A 22,946-nucleotide genomic window follows, 5' to 3' on the forward strand; every position below is an offset into this window, starting at 1 on the left:
AATGAATGCGCAGCACGTCCATCCACGCGCACGCATCCATACCTATGGGTTGACAGTAAACAGAAAAAAAAAATCAAAAGAAATTATCTTTTGTTTAATAAAACTGCAACTTGGAAATGACTGTAACAAGAAAATAAAGCCTTTATCTGCCTCTTTTTCTGTCTCTTTCTCTCTTTGTGTCTTTCTCTCCCTATCTCTATCTTTAAAAAGGCTTAAAACGTTTTGTTTTATTAATATAAGGTTGTATTTTAAATTCTAAAGCAGGGATTGGTCACAGATCATCTCATTAGCATGAGAAGCTGTGAGAAAAAAAATGAGAAGAAAAGAGAAGCAGAAGTGAGAGCCGAGAGGAAGGCGAGGCAACAAGCGCGTCTGACTGGATGCGCGCAAGGAGCAACTTTCACTTCACAACAGTTCAGTTCATAAAGCGGGAGCTGCGCCGGGAGCCTGCAGCAGATGTGAAGGCTTGTTTGGCGCACAAAGAGGCTGCTCGCCGGGGAAAGATTAGCAGAAAGATGACAAAGGGCACACTTCTAACTTGTTGGGTTTTTATTTTCTCCCTCCATCAGTTTTTATTCACCTCATGGGCGCGTTCGGAGGGTAATACTGTGAGGTTGCAGACCCGAGAAGAGGAGCCACCAGGAACGGTCATCGGAAACCTTGCCAAGGACATGTCCTTGAGTCTGTCACATTCCTCCAAGAGCAATTTCAGGATGATGAAACAATTCAACGACTCGTTCATTAGGGTGAGAGAAAGCGACGGAGAACTCTCTGTCGGGGAGCGGATCGACAGAGAAAGAATCTGCAGGCACACTCCACAGTGCCTGATTACTTTTGATGTGGTTAATTTCTCCAAAGATCGCTACAAATTGATTCACGTTGAGGTGGAAATAAAAGACATTAATGACAACTCCCCGGAGTTCCCCAGCAAGGAATACATGGTGGAGATCTCTGAGAACGCAGCACTTGGATCCCGTATCCCATTAGACCCAGCCGTGGACGCTGATGTGGGGTCAAACTACATTCAAAGCTATCAGATTTCTGTGAACAGTCACTTTACCATAGATGTGCTCCTGAGAGCGGATGGGGTTAAATATGCGGAATTGGTTCTCATGAAAGAGCTTGACAGAGAGACTCAGTCGTTTTATAATGTGGAGCTGGTCGCCACAGACGGAGGGAACCCGTACAGATCCGGGTCCTCAAAAATCACCGTCAAAGTGACGGACTTCAATGACAACAGTCCCGTGTTTGACCAGAACAGTTTCTCCGTCAGTTTGCCGGAGGACGCGCCGCCTGGCACAGTGATCCTGGACTTGAACGCAGTTGACGCTGACGAGGGTTTGAACGGAGAGGTGGTTTACGGCTTTGGAAAGCAGGTTTCTCATGAGATCCGAGAACTTTTCCAAGTGGATAGTAAATCGGGTCACCTGACGCTGCGGAGCCCCGTGGATTTTGAGGATAAAAGCACGTACGAGGTGGACGTGCAAGCGACTGATCTGGGACCGAACCCGACCCCCTCAGTGTGCAAAATCATCATTCACGTGACAGACGTAAACGACAATGCCCCAGAAATCAGTATCACCCCCATGACCTCCATCACGACAGGTGTGGCGCACATCAGCGAGGCGGCAGACAGGGACAGTCTGGTGGCGCTGATCAGCACCATGGACAGAGACTCAGGCATCAACAGCCAGGTTCACTGCACGCTGTATGGCCACGACCACTTCAAACTCCGGCAGGCTCACGAAGACAGCTACATGATTGTGACAGCTGCCGCTCTGGACAGGGAAAGGATAAGGGAGTACAACTTGACCGTCATGGCTGAGGATTTCGGGTCCCCCCCGCTTAGAAAAATCACCCAATTCACCATTAGACTAAACGATGAGAATGACAACGCCCCCCACTTTGCCAAAGCCGTCTATGAGGTCCCAGTGGTGGAAAACAATGCCCCGGGCGCCTACATCACCACAGTTGAGGCCAGCGACGCTGATCTGGGCAACAATGGGAAAATCACTTACAGGCTTGTGGAGGGTGTGATCATGGGGTCCCCAGTTAATACCTTTGTGTCTCTCAATTCAATGTCTGGCTCCATATATGCACTGAGGAGTTTCAATTATGAGGTGATGAAACAGCTGGACATACATGTTCAAGCAAGTGATGGCGGGTCGCCACAGCTGCAGAGCACAGCCATCATCAGATTAAAAATAGTTGATCAGAATGACAACCAGCCTGCTATCATAGAGCCCCCTCTCTTCAAGGGTTCTGCTGAGGTTTTCCTGCCCAAAGACGCTCCCGCGGGTTACGTCGTAACCCAAATAAAAGCCACAGATGCTGACGAAGGCACAAACGCACAGCTGTCCTATAAAATCGCAGAGGGGGGGCACCTGGGTTTCTCCATCCACAAAGACACAGGGAAGGTGCATGTCAGTCGACAACTGGCGTATGATCCTACAGACATGGTCAAAATAATCATTTCCGTCAGTGATCATGGATCCCCCTCACTGACCTCCACAGCTGCACTTATTTTGAGTTTTATTGAAGGTACCATACCAAGTTTGCCTTCATTGGCTGAGGAAGGCAACGAGGAGGGGTTTGAATGGGACACATCCGTGGCCATAATTATAGTCCTGGCAGGGAGCTGCTCCCTGCTCCTGCTGGCCATCATTCTCATCACAACCATTTGCAGCCGCCGCAAGAAAGAGGCCAAGGAGGGGAGGTTTGATGAAAAAGAAAATGCAGCCAATGTGGAAAAAGTGGAAAGCGGACATATTGATTCACTGATTGCCAACCACAACGGCAAGGCATTTGATAGCCATCAATTTTCAGAGGACCCTTCGCTAGCCAACAGCAACACAGCAGGGTCAGGCTGTGAAGATGACAAGCAGACATCTGGCATGTTTGAGCCAAACAACAGAATGGAGGGGAAACTAAAGGTATGAAGACAATTTGGTATGTTTTAAAATGATTTTGATCTGGTTTTTGCTGAATAATGTGACATTTTTTAACTTGACTTCATCACGTCTTTGTTTCTTTTCAGGGCTACTCCACACTGCCTGGATATGGAAAAGAAACTGTCAGGCCAATAACAATATGGAAAGGAAATTCATTCACAACAATCTCAGCAAGAGAGCCCCATTTCAGTGGCAAGGACAGTGGAAAAGGGGACAGCGACTTTAACGACAGCGACTCAGACATCAGCGGGGATGTGCACAAAAAAGAGTCACCACCAATAAACAGTGAGTCTCCACCCAATAAAATCAAATTACAGACTGCAAGATAAACTGCTTGTTATACTCACTTTATCCTGAAATCGCTGCTGTACTCCACAGGTCTTTGGGCGTGCACAAACGAATGCAAAGTACTGGGACACTCAGACCGATGCTGGAGCCCGTCCGCTACAAGGCCCAACACCAGCATGGCCTGTGGACCTCATCTGTCAACATTTTCAAAGACAGCAACACTTCCCCGGGACGCCAGGAGGGAAAACTACTATCCTGCTCTCCTACCCAAAACCAGCGGTCTGCAAAGTGTGTATGAAAAGGTGCAACACCAGGAGTTTGATTATATCCTTGTTGGTCCACCAACGCCAGCTAGAATACAGGAAACGGATGAAATATCAATCCCAGAGTATACAAACTCTTAGAAAACATACAAAATCTAAATAAAAAGACATTTTAATGTACAGTATTTCTCTGTCATGTGATTCCGTGGTGGATGTTGTTGTGTTTTGTAGTGTGTCATGTGGCCCATGTAAGACTGTTCAGTGTATCCTGTGTAATATGCAAGATTTTCTACATTAATAATATATTTTTCATATCGATTCATTGTAAAAAGGAATTTTATTATGACTTTTTAAGAGCATGTGTTGCTATTTATAGGCATGACCTATGAACATTCAGGCCCAAAATGGCCTTTCTGCTGTGAAAAACAATCAATATGGAAGATTTACATGTGTGTGATAGATTTTATCACTTTGTTGCACAAATAAACAGTTAAAAGTTAAAATACGTTTGCTCTCAGTAACCATGGCCATCAGGACATAACAGCAATCCTATCAACTCACCATCCCGGGGATATATTTATAAAACATCCAGAATAACCTCAATTAACCAACCGAATGTATTTCATTTGCCTCAAAGGCCTTTAAGCTGCAGTAAATAAAATGTGACCACCCCAGCTAAACGGATAAGAGGCCAGCACCATTGCCGTTGTCTTTTAATTCTACACAATGTTGTTACTGTGCCGGCACAATTTGCATGCAAATATTGCTCTGCTGATCAAATTGTCTTACAATTACATATTTTTCAAAGGTCAAAAAAATCCCCCCATACCCCCACCCCCAGCACCTTCTGTGATTGCCTTCCAGCTTACCAATTATCCACAAAAAAAACAAAAAAAAGATTGAATCAGTTTCCAAGCAACAGTAGCTGAACATTTGAATCTTTTCTAGCGATTCATCTGTCTTTAATTATGACAGAGACCAAGCAATCTAAACCGAAAAAAATGATCTTCTAATGTATAATTAAGCAAAGTTTATGTGTGAGGTTTTGAAAGTCTGTGAAGACTTGCGGCACACTTTTCATACAGAAAACTTTTTTTCTCTAGTTTGATTCTGGATACAGAAAAAGCAAAGAAGTTAAAACAGCATAAAGCGCACACTTATAACACTTTGGGCAGTATTCCTGATTGTGCTTTAAAGGGCTATGGAAATAAAGAACATCAATACATACAAGAATATGAATGAGATGAATTGATGTCATAATCTGACTCGAAACAGATCTCCATCCCCCCAACATCACTTAGTGGCTTGTTTGGTGTGAGTCTGGTCATTTAAAAGACTTGCTTGATCATAAAAGGCTAAAGCTAGAAAAAAATTACATAAAAGAGGAAACACAAGCATAATATACCCATTATTTTGAGCTCTTAACAAATATTTAAGGTATGTTTACAGGATTGTCATCAATATTCACAAGGAAATTAACCTTAGGATTTAGTTTTACATCTCCGTCAACTGTGGATTTCAACCCACTGGCTTGCAGCCTTATGTCCTATGTTTTTACTTTAAAAGTCACATCAGCCCTTTTTCTCTCAGTTACCTGGGTTAAAGTGAGTCCCTTAGCTCTCAGGTCTGAGGCTCTGTGTAAAAAATGTGTCAGTAAAAAGTGAATATCAGTGTAGTCTAATGGGAAAACCCTTTTATTTTGTAAAAAATAAAATGTTTTTCATATAGCAAAATTTTGTTAAACGTTGCTTTTTAATGAAGTCTCCAAATCAACCCAACTCAGAAACGTTTTACTTTGTGTCTCAAGGTAGGACACAAAGGCTTACAGAATGTTTTTATTTGTCAAGAGCAAAACACATTTTGTAGCTTTGAGTAATGAAATCCCCAAAGCCTAAACCCCATAAAGCAGAACTAGGAAAGTACACTGAGTAAATAAAATACAAACTGCCTGTGTGACATTCAGTGCTTGAGTTATTTAAGTAGTCTGTTTCAGCACGATGCAAAACTGCAGTAAGAAAAGCTCATCTAAAAATATATTTGCTGTCTTTCTCCAGAAAGTTTTGCTGTTGCAAAGTCAACGCCCTGACCTTTTAAGAGAAAAACTCAAGACTAAACTGCATCGACCTATTAGAGAAACTGATAACTCAATACAACACTAAGAGTGGTAAGAGGAAATCAAGACAAAAGTAGCATTGTGGGCAGTAAAGAATAAAATGCAAAAAAAACGTTTTAGCTGGGAAATCAAAATAATTTGAATTTATATATATGAAGTGTTCCAACTGGTCTTTTAATTATGATGCAGTTTTAAGCCCCCCAAAAATGTTGTTCTCCAGGACACACTTTCTGCAGAGCAACAGTAGTTAGAAATGAGTCTCTAAGTTGTTGCCAGGACTGTTAGCATGGAGCAGCCCCAGCCCCCTTCCCCTCCCCGTTGCTGAGAGCTCTCTGTTTTCATTCTCTCCCACTGTATCCCTTAAACCCCCAATATAACATTACCGTTAAAAAAAATGGCGAGCATTATTAGAGCTATCCAGCTGTGCAGTTTTGAGCCAGATACCAGATCAGACAAGGAAAACAAAGACGTACATGGATCTAGTCGTCTGAAAGCGGATGCAGAATAGGGCGGTGAAGAAAGCTTGGTGCCAGCCCATCGTTTTTTTCTACCTCACAGATAAGATCTTTTTCAAACAGCATTTTTTCGTCTGCTCCTGATTCACAACGATTTGAATAAAAAATTACTTAGAAATGCAATTTTACGTTTAACTGTCTTTATATAAGTCCTTTATTATTGGTAAGACATCACAAGAACATGATAAAAAATACCCAAAACATGATATTCCTGGAAATGGGCCTTTGAATAGATGCTTTAAGACTACAATTTTTGGAAAGAGTTAAAGGATGTGGCAAGAGCAGTATAAATGAAGTATTCTCCTTTTCAGCAGCAGTAGAGCTGGATAGAATTAGTCACCCCTTCACAGTCCCATAAAAAGGCTTTGTAAACCTGAGAAGAAATGTTCTGGGACAATTGTTCAAGAAACGTGCCAAAGTCACCAAAGTATTAGAGTTAAAGCTGCAGAAAAATCTCTTATTCTTTCACGCATTGGTGCCAGACTCATTAACAGCTACTTACATGTTTACTTGAAGAGTTGGACAATGTAAACAAATACACAAAAAAAATGTATTACTACATACAACATAAAAACATGATTCACAAGCTTAAAACAAAAATGAAAGACAGAAATTGAACAAAACGTGACAGATACTGGAAAGTATAATATATTATTTAAGTCATTGTTATTATTTGATTTTGATTTGAAATGGTTTATTTCAAGCAATTAAGTACAAATAATACACAACAGCAATATAATCATCAGTTATACATTGCTTGAAAGGGAGTGGAAGGAAGTGAACTTATATAATCCCACCCCGTTATACTGTAACCATTTTATTACATGATTTATCAATATCAATTTATCAATTATTGCTTTTGAAACAAAATATAGCTAATAACCATCATACCAGTATTTTATGCCATGTACAGGAGGTCTGTAGAATGAAAAATACATGGTCTGTGAAAGCTAAATTTCCTTTCTAGGATTTACCGATGGAGAGGTCACACAGCACTCAGTGCATCAGCTCCTGCAACACATGACATCAGCCCGTCTCTCTTGGGCTCTGAGCTGCTTCAAACGTGGGTTTTTAGGTTGGCTCCACAGGGTGGCCACTTTGCTTTGGGCGATTTACAGCCACAGGTAACATTCAGATGTTGAATTTTGCAATTTAATATCAACTTTACATCATTCACAGTTACTTGTAAAATAGCCTCCTGGTGAATAGCTCTGCTCTCCATAGAGATTCAACATAATAAGGGAGTTATGGACACAGAGAAAGAGATGGACAAAGTGAAAAATGCAACTGATGCATTCTGCAGATCTCTGGTAAGAAATCTTTGTATTTTGTGAATTTTAACCGACATTTGTGTGATAAAACTGTAAAATCAGTTACATTTGAGGATTGAGAGCAAGATTGAGATTGGTCCATTCTCTTTTGCTGTTTCCTGCATGTCTTATTTTTCTTTCTGTGCTGTGGATTTTAAGGGACAAAGAACTTCCTGCAAGGCAACAATCAGTAATATGCTGGGATGTGGAGCTGTGCTTCTTTTCTTTGGTGCAGTGCTCTTCTTGTGTGCTTGTGTGACTGCTCCTCACCTGTGGAAACTCCGAGATAAGAACGTGAGTGTTAACAAAACATTGCTCCAAACTGAATCTGGCTTAGCATGCGCTGAATGTAGGAACCCGGCATTATTTTTGAGAACGTTAACAGGCAGAACACCGTGCAGTTTTTTAGAGACTGTAATGAGACGATCATATCGATGTCTTGCTGCCAGAGTTTCATCACATCTTTGCTTCTGTTTTCCACACAAATAGATTGCATGAATTGATCTTGGAGCTCGTTTTCATTTTCATAAGAAACAGTGTAATATTTATTTGTGTTCTAATGAGCTCACATGTTGTGCAAACCTCCTCATCAAGGTCTGGCATCTCCCAGCGTGGTTTACTCAAATTCTCAGCGTGGTAAAACTACAGAGGATTTCCTTCAACAAAAATATCTGTGAGGGGGAATAACATCACAAAGCACCAAGCTTTTTTTCTGCACGGATCTCTGCTATTGTGTTTGCCACTCTGTGATTTACATAACTTGACTAATCAGTCATTTTAACATCTCCCTTTGAATGCTGCCAGGTTTATAATGTTCGCTACAGCTTGAACATCAACGGGGAGGTGAGGGAGGGCTCCATGGAAATTGATTCTGACAACAATCTGGAGAGATTTAAAACTGGGAGCGGAGCTGAGGAAGCTGTGGAGATTCATGACTTTCAAATTGTGAGTGAGTTTGTCCTTGTTTTCTCTTGCTGGGCTCAGTTGAGACCTTCTGTGTGCTGAGCAAAGTAACAAAGCTGTGAGGGTAAACATGGCATCTCTGTGATTTGGTGCAGGGAATAACTGGAATCCGCTTCTTTGGAGGAGACAAATGCTACATAAAATCCCAAATCAAAGCAAACCTTCCGCTCCTGGGAGCTCACAACAAAGAGACGCTGATGTTTGACCTGGTACATGCACACTGTTTGACATCAATGCTGACAACTGGAAGGGAAAGAACACATCTTTAATTGGAGTTATTCAGGGATTTTCTTTATTTTTTCATGTCAGACAGACGAATTATTGCCTGCGACGTTTGGTGAGGAGTCCCTGGTATGGGTTCCAGCAGAGCAGCCACTGAAGGACACCACATTTCTGAGCAACAAAATTCTGGATCTTTGTGGCGAATTTCCCATTTTCTGGCTCCAGCCTGTTGTTTTTAAAGGTTCTTTTTCTTTTTCTTTATGTCTATCCTGCCCGGCCTAGAAGGATAGCTGCTCTTCCATAGTCTGTTCGAAGAGATCTCTTGTACATTTTTCATATCTTATTAAAGTCTAAGCTGTGATTGCTCATCTTATTGCAAAATTTACAGCCTATACTCAGAAGTTAGTGAAACACTTGAACATCTTGAAGAGTACACTAAATTTAGAGTATAAAAAAAGACTAACAAAGTCTTACATTAAAAAAGAATGAACTGAAAATATGCAACCCTGCTTGATATCACTGCTGCTAATTTAATTATTCAGGACGTCTGAGACAACTCCAGCTATGTAGGATTGAGCTCTGAGGATATGTATGGCATCTTGTGGATGTTGACCCAGTACTCTCGCCTCTTGTGGATGCTGCAACAGATGGGGAGAGGAAAAAGCCAGGCGTGCGGCGGGCCAAACGGCAGTTAAACATGGAGGAGATGAAGGCAGCTGCTGAGGCGAGGGACCCGGTCAGTCGCACTAAGCATGACGCCTCAGAAAGTCCGGACAGAGGGGAGTCGGGCGCTGGGTCAGCATACAACCCCGAAAACCCTTACCATGTGAGCAACAGGATTTAATCAACAACTCTCTATGATTAACAATGCTCCTGAGTGAATTTTTGATTAAGAGAAACACACTGGGCCCCAAAGCAACTTTTAACAGAACAGTTTGCATAAATTTTTTACAGTTTCATCAACTCTTTAGCGACTTAGTTCAGAGCTGCAGCTGTAGATGCAATCACTGCTAAAAACACGATTTTCATCAGAGGAGAGCGGTGTTTACCTGGAATCATTCATTCTGGTTTGTGCCAAATACGGTACCTCAATTGTGCCTCTAATTATAGGTCACCAGAGAAAAGAAAACTGAGATTTTCAAGTAAAAAGTCCCAGCGGCCATGAAAAATTCCCGTTGCCTTTGAGAGCTGAATGGATGCCAGATAGATTGAATCGCAAATAGAGTTAAAAAAAAATGGCCCGTTGAAAGATAGAAGAGAAGTCATTGCTTGTGTTAACTGGTCTTGTTTTTTCCTGAATTTGGTTTATATAAATGCAGCGCAGCGGAGGAGCCAGAGACGAGAGCGCCGTGACCTTTGACACCATGTTGGAGCACCAGGGAATCTGCTGCTCAGAATGCCGCCGCAGCTACACTCAGTGCCAGAGAGTGTGCCACCCTCTGAGAGGCTACTGGCCCTGGCCCTACCACCACAGAGGGTGCCAGGTAGCGTGTCGGGTCATCATGCCTTGTCGCTGGTGGGTGGCACGGATTTTAGGCGTTGTGTAAATTCTACACACCGAAAGGAGTTTTTTCTGAAAGGATCTTCAGTCTCTGACCTTTTATGTTAATTCTCTGAGATTTCTAGGAAATGTTGCAAAATGCTTTGACAAATGAGCAGATTGTGAAATCTGATTATTGGCACTATATCTGTGACAGATATTCATATGGATGTATTCAAATATACTGTAAAAGAGGAATGCAGAGATGTCACATTCTTACTTCCACCAATAGATTTACAGACGAGCACATCGTTTTAGTTCTATCTGAGGCTTAACGCACTGTACTGTTGAAGGCATGGGAATGGATCCAAAGGCTTAGCAGATCATGTACTTTTTTTCTGACTGAACAGCCTTCAATATGTTCTAATTACAGTAACTGGCTTTGATGTTGATGTTTTTGGTGTCACATGGTGTTTCCATGGTTCCATCGGCTGCTCTGCTGATTAAACTGAAGTGACAGCAACAGTTGCCATAACTTCCATTCACAGCTCTAAATCAGTTGGAGGGCAACTCAATTTGCACACATTGACATCTGCATTGATGTGAACTAATGTGAGATGAGTGTTGTGGGAATGATGGAACATATTAGCATAAAGGTGACATATTTTTTAAATATTTACGGTTTTTCTTTTAAAAAGAGAGCATAAATGATGTGCTCACAGCATAATCTTGAGGAAGGGGAGGGCACTGGCCATTTTTTTTAAAATTATTTATTGCACAGATGCTTGTGGTGTCGGCTAGTCTAAATAACTTACAATAAAAAAAATCAGATTAGTATTTCTAAAGCCATATGCCAACTCTCGGAATAATTGAAAGGAGCCATGTTGTGATTAAGTCAATTTCACAGAGGGTGATCCAGGCACATCAAATTACAACAGATGTGAAATTGCACCATATCTGCCACAAAGCTGCATTGAAACTCTGGAGCACTGCGAGGAGGCAACACAAAGAGATGCTTGTCTTTTTTGCTTGGAGATTTCTTTTCTGGTTTTCATGGGGGTAGAGGTGCTTATCACATCTGCAGTGCTGATAAGACGGCCTCCGTGCTTCCTCGGGCGATATAATATTAATCCCTCTCCCACGTCCGCAGATACACTTAAAGGAAGGTGACAAGCATGACATATCCAGGACCTCCTGATGGCTCGTGCTCTGGAGAGCAGCCGCTAAAAGAACCCCAAGTACCCTCAAGTGATGTAAATTTGCAGGGGGAGTCCAATTTCCATCACAGGGCTGTCACTGCCATGGTCATTAAACTAAATCATCCTGCTGTGTGTCACACAGCTCCCACTTTCGAGTCCCCTCAATAATGGAGTTATACTTGGACTGCAGATTGCAGCACAACACTGCACGTCTGACCTAACAGCCACAGTAGAAGTAGCTTGAACATTGCTTTAATGCTCAGAAATAACACAGAGGTATAGCAGGTATGAGGTATAACTTGAAATTATCAATCAGCTGGGAAAGCGGTTCTTTATATGCCTGTTGCTGCAATCAAAAAGATGCTAATAATATACATAACACGATGGAACTTTTTTTGTTTTTCCTTTCTTGGACTGTGTTGGCTGCATAAGAGCAGGAGAGCAAAGTTTACACAAAAAGAGAAGGCAAAAAGGCCAACCTGCATCACAACAAGTAGCTATTCAAAACGGCGTTTAAGCCCAGAAAAAAAATACATAGCTCAGGAGAAAAGCCGTTTTTTTTATCCTGAGGCCCTGTATCTACAGAACTCGTCTTCTTTTGCTTTTCCTCGAGGTTCTGAAAAGAAAATCCGCCCCTGTTGAGTAGTAAAGATGAATGCGTTGGACATCAGCTTCAGTGTGTGAGACAGTGGTGCCTTTTTGTTTGTCTCCCCTTTGGAGCTGAGCTTACCCTGGGAGCCCTGCGGGCCAGGGAACAAACAGAGCTTTGTGCGTGCCGACCCACTGTGCCCAGCAGCCAGACTGTAAACCTCCACTCCTGTGTTAATAAGAAGCCACAGATGAGGAATCCGCACAGATGACGAGGGAGGGGAGCTTTCCCGCATCCACCTGTGCTTTCATCATTTCCCATCAAAACAAGCATGGGCAGGCGGGGGCTGTGCAACGTGAAAGCTTTTTTTTTTTTTTTTAGTAGCTATCCTCCTGGCACCAAAACTTAACTCATCGCAGTTGGGAATTCTTAGCTGGTGATTTTTTTGTTAGAATAATTTTATACTGATCAATCCAATGCACTCACTAGAGCTCCCTGTAAATATAGCAGCAGTCTGTCATAAATTTATTTCTGTTGCCTAAGAGGCATTAAAAGTGTGAACAAGAGTGTGAAGTGAAGCACTCTAGTTGACATGTCCTACATTTGATTGCATGTTTTCCATTACATCAAGCCATGAATGCAATAAACAGTAGTGACAGCCCATTTTGCACCCTAACAGTGAACACAGAAACCCTTTTAGGCTGGCTCATTATGTTTGTTGCAAGAACGCACTGAAATACATTTATAACTGTTGGCACTGGAGAACCTGTTACACACAGTTTTGCACCAGCCGTAACAAACCGAATGAATGGTCAGAAATGTGAAGCTGGAAGAAGGGTTGTTATGGTGCAAGGCTTAAATGCTTTTTAATCCCATGCTTGAGTGACTGCTTGCAGTCTTGCCCAGCACTCTGCCTGCCTTTGTAGGTCTGCGTGAAGTTCCCCTGCTGCTGGCTGAAGCGCCTTCTTCCCTCTCTTCGTCTCTCTTGCCGTTCTCTCCTGCTTTGTATGCAAGCCCCAAATGACTGTTAATCAAATGCCAGTGAGGACGGCAAAAAGAAGTGTGACTTGTTTATTTCACAGAATTAAACCCCCCCAAATACTGGCTTCAGATATGCCTGCATTCAGTAAATTATTTTAACTGTTCTGAAACATCACAGCAATTACTCTGAACACACTGCAGAGAGTCGTTTGCCTTCTTCTGTGTATTGCACTTGGTTGCATGGTGTCCTTGTTATACTTAAAAAGAGAACCTGTAGAGCGATGTGGGTGTAAATTGGACACAGTGCTGGAATTTGCACCACTGCTTTCCTAAGGACATACTGCCTGCGTGACAGCAAGTGTGGCAGAGGCACCCAACCTGAAGTGGATGTCATAAATTCTAAAGAAAGGGTTAGCAGTTATCTTCAAATCGCAACATGTATGAGCCCTCTGGGAGAAGCCCACTCTCCACAACACATTCTATTTGGCCAGACCAGTCAACCAAAATATGTGCTTTCCTTTTTGCCCTGAGCAGAATTCAGAAATGGGTGCCCAAAGGATCAATATGAAAGAGCTTTTCTATCAAAAATGTGTCATTTGTGCTAACTTTTGTTTTTAAGGAGAAGTTCCCTAGAATTTGCAGATGCTTAAGAAGAGCTATAGATAGCTCAAAGCAGAATCAAACCGGGGCTCCACATATACAGACTGTGAGAAAATAACAGCTCCTCCTCAAAGCAATGTCAAGAGGCTTTTCACATAAAAGCCAAAGTTGTCTTTAGGAGTTGTAAAAAGAACTGGCAAAGTTTATGAAGTTAAAAGCAAATGTGTTTTTAATCCTCAACTGCAACAATGAGGGAGCCTGCACACTTAGATATGTCACCCCGGGGGCAAGCTCTATACTTAAGGCTTACAACAGCCTCATTATCTCCCTCAACTCACATCCGATCCTAGCAGCAGTTTGTCACAGGCAGGCTCCTATCTGCCACTAGGCATCAGACCAATTCTCCTGCAACACCACTGTACATAATTGCCATATGGCCAGCATTTTGAGCCAGACTGAAGACTAAAAAGCCCTGTAGGGTGATTCCCCAGATAACTAAATGAATATTTTATCTCATTTCCATCTAATTTGCACTGCATTATTATACAGAATGAATTTTTTTAATTAATTGATTGAACAGATCAAACACAGGTTTATACTTTGATTCGAGGAGGGCTGTTATTTTGCTAATTTGCATGATTTTTTTTTCCTTCATTCCAACCTTCTTAACCTCACACAAGTTCAGTTCCTCATCATGGAAGCATTAAAATAAAACATACAGCAAATTAATAACTGTCGTTGCACATGAAACGCCTTGTTTTGGTTGTGTGAGCAGTTCCAGTGAGAAGTCTTTATACCTGCCACCCCACTGATTAATTAATTTCACACTGCTTAATTAAATCCACAGTCTGGGGAGCATGGGCAGCACCGTGGGGAGCTGGATTGAGCCTTGTGTGCATACAGATTACTAAAGAGGGTCTGAGACTCCTGCTCCCTTGCCGATGTTGACACTGACATCACCTTCCTCTGGATAACCGATTGTGTCATTTTGCAGTTGTGAGCTCTCACTGCAGCAGACATGATAGCATGGTGTCATTCTCTGACTTAGTGATACGATTTTCACTAAAGATGCCAAAATAGAAAGCTTGGTTTAAGATATGATAGGTGCAAAAAATGGGGAAAGCAATTAAAGCTGAAATGGTTTTTCTAAGAAAATAAATAATAGAAAAAAAGAGCATAGACTATATTTTAGATCAAACCTACAATATATTGGCCTTGACGTAACTGAGCAAATGAAACCTATGCCTCCAACGGTCAAAGCCTTGGACACACTGTTCCTTTCATGTCAGAACAGAGAAGTGCCTCAATGTTTGAGCAGCAAATATCACTGTGTGGTCACAAAAAAACTAAAAAAAGCAAATGTTGATTGTTGTGTTCTCTTGAGGCATAAACACATGCTGATTAAGATGCTTCAATTTTATCTTTACTGAGCAGCTTGAAAACATGGTGGCATTTAGAGGCGGTATGGTGGATTCAATAACTCCTGAAACCAGAATGTGCGCTGCATGTATTAAGTGCACTCAGTCACAACGTCAAGGTAAACCACATCTTTATTCTTCCATTTGTCTAATAAAAGGAAAGAATGACTACCTATGGACAACAAAAAGAACTCTTCAGTCTTTTTTTCCATCTTTGAACTCAATAATTCACTACTACGACTATACTTTGCTGTTTTTAATGGAGCTATTGTAACAAGGTAATTTCCCCTTTATTTGATCAATAAAGTTCTATTCTATTCTATTCTATTCAAGATGTGTGGAGAAGTTCATTGCTCCCATACTTAACAGGAAATGAAAATACTTGAAATTAAAAAAAACTTGGAAATAAGAGGAATGTCTGACCCAAAAAAGGGCTTAAAGAAAATCAAAGTCCTTTAGTACCAGCATTTTCTATCACTACAACCTGCTTGGAGCGTCCAGAAATGGTACAAGGTGTCAAATGCTCAAAGACAAGGAAAAAGAGAAGCATGACCGACAGCAGCCAGATTCTGCCAAGAGGAGCCGACAGACAGATTTTTCAAAGGTTTTACGGACAGATGTAATGAGAGTGACTCGACGGAACAGATGGACCGACCTGTGCTGAATCACTAATGGACAAATGGCACAATTTAGAGTCGGGCACCGTGCAGAGGGATGGGAATGGGCTGCTATCATTACAGATAAGCTACTTGGACCTTTTCAGGAAAAAAAAAAAGACTGGAGGCCTGCACCCAAACCTACACACACTTTTAAGAACATGTTTTCTTTAATCGATGAAGAGCTCTGCAGCATTCAAGCACAATTAACTGACCACAAAGGTTGAACAGGATGGGCGAAAACCATCCTGTCCAATTTCTTTAAATAAATTCTGCTTTTGAACTTCTGACACTTTGTCTTTAAAAGAGACTAAACGAAATGTTGCAACAAATAGCTCAAGAAAACTGCAGAACACACTGATCCAATGATAAAAAAAAAAATGTTGCAAGAAAAAAAAAACAGTTTTCATTGAGCAATTTTAGAAATCACTTGATTCAACAGCAACTTTCCTTCTGAGATCTGCAGTTTGCAGACGTGAATAAAAACTAACTTTTCATTGATGTATACTAAAAAGCTAAACATTAAGGATAAAGTTATTTTAAAAGATGATGGTTTTACTTTGATGTTACTATCTGTTAATCTTGTGTCAATTGGTAACCTACCATTTTAGACAACAAAATTATGGAGTTCCCCAAAGCTCCGTCTTGGGGTCACTATAATTTAGCAGATCCCACTGACCCAGGTTATAAAGGTTGTGTCACACGTTTTGACATTCAAAGCACGAGCAGATATAACATTGCATCAGTACTAAAGTCAGCCGGCTATTGGAATGCTTTTTTTTTATTATTAAACAGTTGGATTCCCCTGATCTACACTAGTTTTAAGTGTTGGCCGTGTCGTGTCTTACTATGGCTAAGTACAATCTACGCATTTTCCATATGAAATTTTGTTCTGCCGTGATACATGCTAATTTACATGAGAATGATACGAGATTACGTGAAATATATAATTCATAAGTGTTTCTTGCGTTTGTCCTTCATCAATGTAATTCTACAACATTAATGACTGGATGTGCAACAAGTTAGGCTACGTCAGCTGTCCTTGGGCTAAAGAGAAACGGTTGAAGGGTTGCTTCAGAGCTTTAATCTATTCATTGAAAAAACCTCAACCAGGCCAGAAATGTGGGTGTGGATACAGACCTGGATTTTGATAAACACATTTACCCTTGAACACCCAAGAAATTTCCTTTTTTTTTTCTTTTGTTTGTTCATTTTGGGTAGCAAGAATTGACAGCTACCTAAAAATATTTTAAAGTAAAAACAAGAAAAAAAATAAAAAATAGAAAAACTTTAGAAAATTGGAGGCCAAAATGACCCCATGAGGTCTTCAGGGTTAAGGCAGTCACAAAATCAGCCTTTTATCATCTTTAAAAATATTTCAAGGATTAAAGATCTGATGTCTAAACAGGACCTTGAATGACAAGTTCATGCATTCATCTTCAGTTGACATAACTACTGTAACAGTGATTTTACTGGACAGGAAACTGCAACGTATTTAGGTCTCTGCTGCTTGGGTCTCCTACAAAAATAGACAACATCAGTCCAGTTCTAAGGTCTTTACACTGGCTGCCTGTCTTACTGGTTTATAAAGCTTTGAATTGTTTTAGCACCAAAATATATGATAGACCTCCTGCCCCAGTATGACCAGTCAGTCATCTCCGGTCATCTTGATCAGGTCTCAGAGTCAAAATCAAACATGGAGAGGCTGCATTCAGCTTTCATGCTCCACAGATCTGAAACAGACTTCCAAAAAGCCGTAGATCAGCTGAAACACTCAGTCTATTTACCACCAGGTTAAAGAGCCACCTGTTCTGTGCTGCATTTGATTAGTTTTTTTTTCAAAGTTTACATCTGACTGTTACTTTAAGTGTACTTTAAAATTAAGTTAACTAAGTTAATTAAGTCAACTTTTTTTTATTCTAATGATCAATTGTGTAATATTTATCTTGAATGTTTCCCTTAATGTTTTATGTAAATTCTTTAAACTGTTTTTGTACACGAAATTTGCCACACAAATAAAACGTGCCTATAAAATATAAAAAGGAAAAACGTAATCTCTTTAATGTTACTAACAAAGTCTATTAAGTAGTGTTTTCTGTAAGACACTTATATTTTATATTTATGTTGTTTGTATTTATTGTTTTTTTCATTTGGCCAGTTTGAAACACTCAAGTTGAAACTTTTATTAGTTTTTTAGAAAACACCTTCAAGTCGTGTTCCTATTTACTATGAAGGAGCATCCCACACATCTTACAAAAAGTCACTCTTTTATTTCAACAACTTTGTTCCAACAAACAACTTAACTTCACTCAGACAAGATAAACTTTTAATAGGCGTTCCGCCACACAAGCAGCCAGACAGTTTTTCAGGCTGATACAGCATTAGCTGGGAGGACTGTGCTTCATTTGTGCTTGCCTTGTCCTGTGACGGGAAGACCTATCAGGTGCCACCAGCATCCCCTCCACCCCAACACCCCCCGTGCCTCTCTCCTCCTGACCTCATTCTGTCATCTTCGTTTCCCTTCTTTCCCACTCTCAGGTCTTTTATAAAGTGTCTCCATGCATTACACATTTAACAATGCATTAAAAATAGGCCACCATCAATCAGTTCATTCAGTGTTGAGGACAGGATTTACTTGTGGCATCAATTTGATATGTTTTTCAGGGAAAGAACGACTATAAACTTGAAAAATGCCACATCCAGGGCATGCATGGAACTGAAACAAAAATAATATAAGTGCTAATAATTCCTCTTCCGAGAGAGTCCTTTTGAATTTGCATTTGCATGATATCCTATGGCATAACGTTGTACTACAGCCCAGCAGTGAAATTATATGCAGGTCTTCAGACTTGACAGGATATACAGCACAGTGTCGAAAACAGTGATTTAAGAACTGTGATGCATGATAGAGCAAAGGTACCAGGTGAGATCTGATGTAATTGTTGGAAGGGAGTCATGCGCCCAGGAGCTAACAATGGTCTAAACAGTCTGATTGGAGGTTGCTCTCGCCAAAACAGCTGTTTAACTGACGGCATCATTACATAAAAAAGCGCTCCGTTGTTATTCAAAGGTAATATTGTGTTATTGGGACTGGTTGCTGAGCAACCAGAGATTTTCTGGCATTTTTTTTTTAACTGTCCATTTAATATAGTTATATTGACAAAAGCACAAATTTACAAATGCGTGTGAGTTTTGTTAACAAGGTAAATTGTTAACAGGTAGGGGTGTGGAAGTCTCTCCGCCAGCTTTGATGTTGCAGCTCTGCTCTGAGCCTTGATCCTGCATTCTGGACTTCAAAACAGCCTGCGCCTCGTCGTGGGTATCAGCTTGAAAAGGCAGACGCCAACTGCACATACACGCCTGAAGGAGCACACAACAAAAATGACTAGAGAGCAAGACATATTCCTCAACTTCACAGGGAGAAAATGTTATTTGTGTTGTATTTCATTCAGCGAAGATCCACAGAGCGATTCAGAGGGGATACTGGGGGGGGGGGTTGGGAAGATATGGCTCTTTTGTGTATCTGATAGATTCTTTTCATTGATATAATTGAGGTCATATAAACCAAATAGAACAAGCATGCTAAATAATTTTCTACGTGTCCTGTGGCCCTGACGTTTTGTCAAAATAAAACAGTTGTTTTAATATGTTCCTCTGAGCTTGTAATGCAATAAACGTTTTTACATTTCTTACTTTAAAAATTGCCCCGCAGCTATGTTTTCCTTTTTGCACAGAACACGTCACTCTGATTCACTCTTTGGTCGACTACCAAGTGTCTGTTTCTGATTATGTTTTTCCAGACCATTTTCACTTATTACACCCTCAGGTGCACTCTGTGCTGTTGGGCAGCAGCTTTCACAGACATGACTCCATTATGTGCTTGATGACACACACACACACACACACACACACACACACACACACACACACACACACACACACCAGCTCATCCAATGTGGACTGCACTGTTTTCAAAATGTTTCAGCCTTTCTCTCCTTTTAAGGTGAGATCAGAAAGACCTTTTACCTTGAAACATGTCTTGAATCTTTTGCTGACTATGTACAGCGCAATTGGGTTGATGCATGAGTTCAGCGATGCCATGTTTATGCCAAAATAGTCCAGAACAAGAAAAATGCTGAAAAAGAGCATATTAATTGTTGTAAAATAAGTCAAAGTTCAAGGGATGTAAAAATAAAAATAGATGCTCACCTCAGTAAACGGCACCTATCAGGGTCTTTCTCATCATACATGGTTAATTTCAAGATTCTGCTGAGATATAGAGGCAGCCAGCAGAGTGCAAACACCAACACCAAGCAGAAGACAGTTTTTGCAACTTCCCACCTCTTTGAAACAACAAAAAAGAGGGTGTTAAAATCCTATTTGTTGGAAAAAAGGGCAAATTGTGGTTCAAAAATAAAAAGAGTCATTTCTAACCTGCTTGATGTGATCGCTCAAAGTGTTTTCTGTTTTTCTTAGCATTTTCTGGGTCATAAGCGTGTAGAAAACTGCAGTCCAGGCCAGTGGCATGCAGAAGTAGAAGCCAAAGAGCCACCAGTCTTTCCCTGCTTTATACATCTAAGTTAGAAAAGAAAGTGTTAAATAGTTTGTCAATGCTGCGGGTGGTATGAAGTTCACTGGTTGCTATGCTACCAAATCCATCTAGCAGTATTTGACACATACATATCTAGCCTAACAAGGGCATCGATAAACATGGCTTTTGACTTCTGGCTTCTGCTTAAATTAGTACAAAAAAATAAAATCAGTCATCACGAATTTAATTCCCTTTCAGAAATAACTCTCAATCTGTTTATTTCATACTGTTGTGCTCTAGGTGCACACGGCTTTTCATTACCTGCATGAACTGGCTGGTTTGCATGGGGTGAAGAAGACATATTCTCAGATGCTTCTCTTTGTAGTCCATCGTTATCATATCAAAGCCGACAGCTTCAGGAACAGCCAGCAGGATTGAAATAACCCATATCAGGGTTATTTCAATTGCTGTCCACACAGGAACCCAGATGCCTTTGATTTGATGCCAGGATATCACAGCTCGGTATCTTCAAAATCAGTCAGAAAATGTTATGGCTTGGAGATCTTTGTTTGTAACAATGGAGCAATTTAATTGTTTTTTTCTTTCTTTCTTTCTTTCTTTCTTTCTTTCTTTCTTTCTTTCTTTCTTTCTTTCTTTCTTTCTTTCTTTCTTTCTTTCTTTCTTTCTTTCTTTCTTTCTTTCTTTCTTTCTTTCTTTCTTTCTTTCTTTTTTTCTTTCTTTCTTTCTTTTCAATTGAAATGCAATTCAAGGACTAATGCTAAACCAATGTGTCTCTTTGATGAAACACAGACAGTAGCAACAAAACACTCCTCTTTGATGGCATAGAATAGTTCAGCCTATCTCCTCACCTGTCAACGCTCAAAGCACATAAACTCAATACGGTAATCCCAACAGAAGTTTTCTGGATGAAGGGGACAAGTTTGCATAGAACTAAACCAAAGGGCCAATCTTCTGCCATGAGCTGCAACAAAAGAAAGGATTCTCTTAAAAGGAAAAAAAACAGAAAACTACTGCATTCAAAAAACAAAAGCCAGATATGAAGGGTATTGTTGTGGTATTTCTGCATATGTCAGAGAAACTCACCCTGTATGAGTTGATTGGAATGTCTATCACAATGTGGATCAAATCCCCCAAAGCGAGACTTGCAATGATGATGTTTGGTCCACTTCTCATGTTTTTATTTACATATATGACTTTAAGTAAGGCAGAATTCCCCACAATCCCGACAACAAATACAAGCAGAGAGGCCAGTAGGTTGATGTATTTGAAGGTGTCTCTGATCCGAGCTGGCTGGGAGCACATGGGATGTTGGGGTGTTTTTCCCCCATTTTTTTCTGGTGGATGAAACGAGCTGTTGGAGCTCTGTTTATTTGGCATTAAAAGACTAGGGGAGGCTGTTTCAGAGCGCTCAATTAGAGGGAGCCATCCTGAATTCTGATCACTTGCCTGTAATCCGATGAGAATATTTCCAAAACACAGAATGAACGTCCAGGTCCACATTATTAATGATTTTCACAAAAGGCGCTGAAGTGTTTTTATTTTTTTCCAAATCAGAACTAAGAAATGGAAGGTGAAAAAAAAAATATGTTAGCCTTTTGAGTCACGTCAAAGTATGGAGCTGATGAGAAAAATAAATTTCATTTTCTATTCAAAAGGCAAGAAGAAATCGACAAAACACAGAGATACAGAGAGACGCAGAGAATCATTCCAGCTTACCTTCAGATGTGCATAAACACTGTGAACGCGTCTCTGCAAAACCTAAGAAAAAGCCTGTTTGTTAACCACAAAAAAACAGTCTTTGTTGGTGCGCCTGCTGTAAATGTTTGAATTTAGCGATAGGAAATCGGGGTTTTATAGACCGAGGTATTGTTACTCATCGATCTGTCAGTGGTGACTGTAATTACTTTTCCAGATGCCTCACCTGAAATGAAAGCATGCAGTCGTCTGTTATCTCATAGTGAGATCATTTTATGAGCTTCGGTTATATGCTCCTTTTTTCCATCATCGTGTCAGAAAAACAATGTTGTTGCACAAAATATATGTATGTAATTAAATCTCTTTCTTTGTACATTTACCAACAAAAGATTCACCACCGTATGAAGCCATAACTAATTTTAAGCATGCCAGAAAAATCCTCTCCACTATACTGCCAAGAAACTGCACGTGAAGTATAACAAATATGACAGGAAAGGGCTCAGTGTTAGGTGACTTTTCCTTTTTTTTTGCCTAATTTGACATACCACCTTTTAAAAACATGAGTCTCACCACATCCTACCTGGAATACGGCGCCTCTGCTTCCCCCCAGAGTCCTAAGAAGGTGACTTCTCCCCTTGACAGTGTTTTGACAGCCTGAAGAGCCTGGAGGAGCATTGGGACATGTTACAACTAGAAGAGATCCCATTGTTAAAAGTGCACCCAATAAATACTCCACATCTCCTCACATCTGTGCTTCTCTGGTGACAGATGACCTTGAGGAAGTTTGCTCCTGCATTCCTCTCAAAGAACAGACAAAAGTGAGTTGAAAATGAATATGAGAAATGCTCACAGCAAGACTTTCTGTACAGTATTCAGCGTGAATGCAACATTTGATTGGAATTAATTCAAGGAAATAAAAAAAAAGATCCTATAGGAACCTTGAAAGAATCTGAAAGGAACTGTAGTTTACAAAATCTGTCTAAAAATCTACAGAAATTTTTAGTTGTTGGTTTTCTTCTTTGCATCTTTACTTTTTGCCAACATCTGAGTTAAAAAAATCCTTATTTGGCACCGAAGTGTTGCAAAAGCTTTTCATACTGCAAACTGAAAATAAACGTTGCCATTGCCACTAGATGTGTGTTGCTAAAGCT

At 40.6% G+C, this 22,946-nt stretch overlaps 3 protein-coding genes across 3 annotated transcripts; 2 read left to right on the forward strand and 1 right to left on the reverse strand.

Moving 5' to 3' along the window:
* The first annotated feature begins 306 nt into the window (after positions 1-306).
* LOC101167407 (protocadherin-8) lies at positions 307-4,390 on the forward strand. The gene is made up of 3 exons (XM_004081782.4): positions 307-2,933; positions 3,038-3,236; positions 3,330-4,390. Exons 1-3 carry the CDS (start codon positions 381-383, stop codon positions 3,641-3,643), a joined length of 3,066 nt encoding a protein of 1,021 aa, XP_004081830.1. The 5' UTR covers positions 307-380; the 3' UTR covers positions 3,644-4,390.
* A 2,978-nt stretch (positions 4,391-7,368) lies between these two features.
* On the forward strand, positions 7,369-10,647 carry LOC101167660 (leukocyte cell-derived chemotaxin 1-like). The gene is made up of 7 exons (XM_004081783.4): positions 7,369-7,440; positions 7,600-7,734; positions 8,245-8,385; positions 8,499-8,612; positions 8,713-8,866; positions 9,273-9,451; positions 9,945-10,647. Exons 1-7 carry the CDS (start codon positions 7,378-7,380, stop codon positions 10,170-10,172), a joined length of 1,014 nt encoding a protein of 337 aa, XP_004081831.1. The 5' UTR covers positions 7,369-7,377; the 3' UTR covers positions 10,173-10,647.
* A 7,151-nt stretch (positions 10,648-17,798) lies between these two features.
* LOC100049225 (endothelin receptor type B) lies at positions 17,799-21,950 on the reverse strand. Its single transcript, XM_004081947.4, has 8 exons — positions 21,817-21,950; positions 21,184-21,656; positions 20,949-21,061; positions 20,401-20,605; positions 19,983-20,123; positions 19,758-19,891; positions 19,575-19,683; positions 17,799-18,908 (listed from the first exon to the last, which is right to left on the reverse strand). Exons 2-8 carry the CDS (start codon positions 21,598-21,600, stop codon positions 18,744-18,746), a joined length of 1,284 nt encoding a protein of 427 aa, XP_004081995.1. The 5' UTR covers positions 21,601-21,656; positions 21,817-21,950; the 3' UTR covers positions 17,799-18,743.
* Positions 21,951-22,946: the final 996 nt, after the last annotated feature.

Source organism: Oryzias latipes, chromosome 21 (assembly GCF_002234675.1).
Source record: "Oryzias latipes chromosome 21, ASM223467v1".
Taxonomy (NCBI): domain Eukaryota; kingdom Metazoa; phylum Chordata; class Actinopteri; order Beloniformes; family Adrianichthyidae; genus Oryzias; species Oryzias latipes.